At 34.8% G+C, this 4,989-nt stretch overlaps 1 protein-coding gene across 1 annotated transcript; it reads right to left on the reverse strand.

Moving 5' to 3' along the window:
* Positions 1 to 1,632: 1,632 nt before the first annotated feature.
* On the reverse strand, positions 1,633 to 4,989 carry LOC122008074 (cytochrome b5-like). Its single transcript, XM_042563656.1, has 3 exons — positions 4,800 to 4,989; positions 2,251 to 2,317; positions 1,633 to 2,114 (listed from the first exon to the last, which is right to left on the reverse strand). Exons 1-3 carry the CDS (start codon positions 4,884 to 4,886, stop codon positions 1,867 to 1,869), a joined length of 402 nt encoding a protein of 133 aa, XP_042419590.1. The 5' UTR covers positions 4,887 to 4,989; the 3' UTR covers positions 1,633 to 1,866.

The following is a 4,989-nucleotide window of genomic DNA, read 5'->3' on the forward strand; positions in this document are numbered from 1 at the left end:
GTCTCCATTTCTTCACCGGAGGTACACGAGTCTTCTACTCAAAAGCCACTTCTTTGCTATTTCCTCGCCTGACTTGAGCGTCGGAGGGCCGTCGCTGGGACACCCCTCCCGGCTCGGTTTTGTTGCAGGTTCGCCGGAGCACCTGAGGATCCAGTAGGGAGCGCCACGTCCCCAGCGTTCGTTGACCCCTGGTTCGGACAGGATCATTGATATATTCATCCATATTGTGTCTAATCGAAATGAAAAATTTATTATTTTTGAGGAATATTGAATTAGATACCTTTATCATTTCGTTTCCTTGATAGATATTGAGTTTAACTTTTATTTAGATGTATTTATAGTCATAAATTGTTCGATTTTTCCTTTTGTCTCTATTTTATCATTTATAATGGTTATAGTTTAGGTATAGAAAATATGATTTATTTTTTCTTCCTCCATGCTTAAAAAGACTCACATTTAATTCTTTATAAATGATAATATTCTAAGGATTATATTAAGTTTTGTCATTTAATACATATATTATTTATTTATTTATTTTTTTTTTTATGCTTCACGGAGAATGATGAGTTGAGTATGGGATGATGATTATTTTTTATATTATTATCCTATTTCATTATTCTTATTTTCTCAATTTTGTTCTTTTTTATAATGGTTACTTTTTTCATCTTTTATTTAAGTAATTATACATATTTCTATTTTTTTTATTTTTAAATAATTTTGAATACACTTATTTTTAACTAAGTGAATTGTAAACTTATTATATCTTGAAGTATATTATTATATTTACTAAAAAATCTATACTTCTCTTAATTAGGGTATCAAAAACTTGAATATGAAAATTAATTAATAATTTTGCATTTCAAAAAGATGAAAATTAAATTTTATATAAAAAATATTATTTAAATTAATATTTTAATTTGTTAAAAAAAAATAAACCATCATTTCAATCCAAAATTTGAATGAAAAGGGATGAAAGGGAATTTTTTTAAAATAGTATAAAGACCTAATTTTTTTTCCCACGACCTTAAATAAACTTGAGCCAACCCTACCCAACATAAGCGATTAAAGGGAGCATTCCCATATGGCTCCACTACCACACAAGGATACTCCCAATCGCGTGTATATATATATATATATATATATATAAAATAGTTTTCATGAGAGTAAAGATTTATATAAATTTTACTTTAAAGTTAAAATAGATGATTAAAATGTTTGCCAAAAAATAAAAAGTTTACAAACCATAATTTGAGTTTCATTTATTTTTTTTCTAGCAAATTATCAAAGTATTTTTTGATAAAAAAAATTACACTTGAGACTTTCGAAATAATCTAGACAAACCAAAGCTACTATTAGAAATATATATATTTTTAATAAAAAATCATCAAAATAAATTTTCACAATTTCATTACTATTTTTTCCATTTTTAATTTACCCCAATTGACAAGATGATTTCTTACCTGCCAACTTTATGTCACTCCTATGCATTTTCCTCTACATTCTTCAAGTAAACAAACCCCCTCCTTTAAACTGGACGTTTCATTAGTTAAGTGGCAACAATCTGCAGTACGAAAAAGCAAACAAAGAACAAGGTGCATTGCGCCAATATAGTTGAAATAAATAAAGAGCATCTGCAGAAATAAAAAAGAATAGCAATAAAACTCAAAATTGCTAGTAAACAAGTATAAAGAAAACCACTAGTAAACAATTCTTAGTGTAGCAGAAGATTGAATAGGTGTTCTATTATGGCCTAACCACAAAATTGCTTAAGAAATAGCAGCACCTCTAACTTGGTAGGAGACCAAGTCAATTAAAAATAATATTACGCAGTCTTAAGCGTTCAGAAGTTTGATGAGAACTTTAAAATCAACTTTTGCGTGAGTACAGAATGCCAGCGACTACCGCAATTCCGATGACTGCCGTTGCAGCCCAGTACTCGAAGGTTATGTTCTTGAGCTTGTTGGTAAAACCAGAGGATTGGTCCTTCCTGAAAACTTCAAGCTCAGGGATAACAGCATGGTCCGGGTCTAACTCCCCAACACAATAGGCTTGCATCAGTTCACGAGCATCATTGCTGTGCCCAACTTCTTCAAAATCTTCCGTCGAGTCCCTCCCTTTGAAGAATAGAAAGTTTAGTCCAGTAAAAGGATAAAGTGTTCAGGTTATAGATGTGGTGGTATAAAGCTGCATAGCATCCAATGCCTTTTAAGGATAAGTGGGTGATTGAACTCATAGGAATGGTCAACTAACCTGCGGCTGAAAGGAGCACATCATCTCCTCCAGGGTGTTCATCCAGATATGAAGTCACGTCATACACCTGCCATGAACCAGAACTATGAATCCAGTGTCTATAAGTAACAAGAGACACTTTAAGGAAAGTGCCATATTTTCATCAAGTAACTCAGTAATGAAGATAAATGGAAAGCTAATGACCCCTCTTTCCAAATGCTCCAATTAGATATGGCATGGTTTATGTCATGACAAAACAATAGCTAATCTTTCCAAATAAGTTTAAAGGGATAAAATTGATAAAGCTAATGAGATAAATGTTTCAAAAAGAAGATAAAACTTCACCCAAAGAAAAACTAAAAAAAAAATCCCCAAGAGAAACCTAAGAAATTTTATGGATTCAGGAACTTATATAATACCTAGAACCTTAACATATTTTTTTATAGATTGACAACTCTTTTTTTTTCTTGTAAAATAAAGACTTATCCCAATAACAACTCTAATTGATTTTTTAAGAAATTAAAGAACTTTTAAAAATTCTCTGTTATTTTGTGAAAACGATGATAGTCTAGCAAAATTTAATGACAAACAAATTTGAAATTTTTAACAATATTTTAAATAGGATTTAAAATTCTGATTGTGTTACACTACGATAAATAGAAAGTCAAAATTAGGATTGTTAGAAGGCCAAATTGTTACAACTAAAAGCTGTTCTAAGTTCCCTCCTTTCTAGTACAAAACCATAATTCAGAACATAATTTTGATTGGAGAAGTGACCCGCCTCAGCAAATGAACAAAGGACAACCATGAGAAAGAGTCGATCTGAAATAGATTTGGATGAAATGATGAAAATGCAAGACAAAATAAATAAAAATCTATTGCGGGCGAGTTTGTATTTTACATATAAAATACAAAATGATCATATGCCACATAAGAAATGCAAAAGAAGTAATACATGATACCTTATCTCACTCAATTCCTCTCTACTCCACATCCCTCTCTGCTTTCGCTCTCCCTTCCCTCTCTCCCATCAAGTTTCCTACCCCTTTACTCCCATGCTACCACACATAGTAGCGCCAGGGCCAAAGAGGGATCTAAGATAGGGCTGTCCTAGGCTCTAGCCCAGTCCAAAAAACACTTACATAGGTATTTTATATCCTACACTTGGTACCGAGGAGAATTAATGTGTTCTTTGTTTTTCTCTTTGTTCGTTTTGTTTTGGTGCTTAGCCCACCCCTTCCACACCCAAAGCCCAGCCCACCTCTAATTCCCAGGACTGCTTCCCCAAAAGACACTACTACTCCTACTAACACCATCTGCCAACTTTGCTTCTCAAAGGAAGCACCACCACCACTTCCAAGGGGTTGTTGACTTCGACTGTCGCACCCTTCTCCGGCTGAATACTTACTCAAACCCCTCTTCTAAGGTGTGATAAGTAAAACCTCTTCTGTCCTAGGGATGAAGAGAAACACTAACACCAACGAAGGTCATCCGTCTAAGTCCATCAACAAGAAGAATGTAATAGCTCTTAATCCTATGTATTCAATCATGCACTCGAAAACATAACAAATTCCAGTCAGCAATCTTTGTGTCATGATAATTGAATCTCAAAGGCAATTTTTGTTATTTCTTAATATTTCTAGAAATTCTCATCTTCATCCTCTTTTACATCGCTCTACAAATCTCCAAACAGCCAAGCAAGAGAATCAAATTGCAAACATGCCAAATAAAAGCTTTTACCCTTGACTTCCAATGTTTTTGGAAGGATCGTTTTACGTATTTTGTTTATGCATATCTGGAACAAATTGGAGTCTGTCCAACCAAAATGATTATATCCGTTTGATACCTTAAACCAAATGCTAACGAAGAAAAAAGTCTCAAACAATAACCAGATCTTCTGACGCATAAGGTGAAATCAATTTCTGTTCGGTGGATACACCATCCAGTTTGCAGCATGGAGATAAAGTTTCTCCCCAAATGACCCCTAGGCAGATATTTAGACTGGGAAATTAGCATCTATATACCACAGACATAAGTGCTAATTAAAGAAGGAGAATATTCCTCAACAAATGAAACCCGTAACCTTACAACATCATCACCTAGCCCCATTGCTTTCTCTAGGATCGAACATGGAGCAAAAAATTCAACCTATTGCTCATTTGAGAACAAAATTCCAATCAGATTTCCTAGCTATGATAATTGTATGAATATAAAAAACTGGATATAGTATTCCTGATTCCTATCCACATTATTCTAAACGACCATAACAACAATTTTCTATCTTAGAAACACCTTCTCTTTGATAATCGTTACTAAGGCCGAATCTTAACACTAAATGAAAACTTTTCTCGAATCATCCAACTAGGGTTTGACAAGATCACGGAACGCAACAAAGCGTACATCACCACACGTATGCAGAATCACCCGCACAAATAGCAGAATAACGCGTGGAAAGAGCGCACACTTATAACAAATATATGTGAATCAAACACGAAAGAGCGATGCAACGGAAGGGGGAAAATAGTTGAAAAAAAGAGGGAAGGAGGGAGAGAGGTGCGTCATAAGCAAACCTTGCCGTCTATGACGACCCAGCAATCCTCCCTGGTGTTGTGCTCCGCGGCCTCGCGCATCGAGTACAGCTTGCTTAAGGTCGCCATTGCTCGGCTCCTCTCTCGCGCTCGCTTGGGAGTCAAGTCGAAGTCCCCGGCGCAATGGCTGCGCTGTTTCGGCGTCAGCGAAATTGCGAATCGCAAGGTCAAG

This window comes from Zingiber officinale, chromosome 8A (genome assembly GCF_018446385.1).
Source record: "Zingiber officinale cultivar Zhangliang chromosome 8A, Zo_v1.1, whole genome shotgun sequence".
NCBI lineage: Eukaryota > Viridiplantae > Streptophyta > Magnoliopsida > Zingiberales > Zingiberaceae > Zingiber > Zingiber officinale.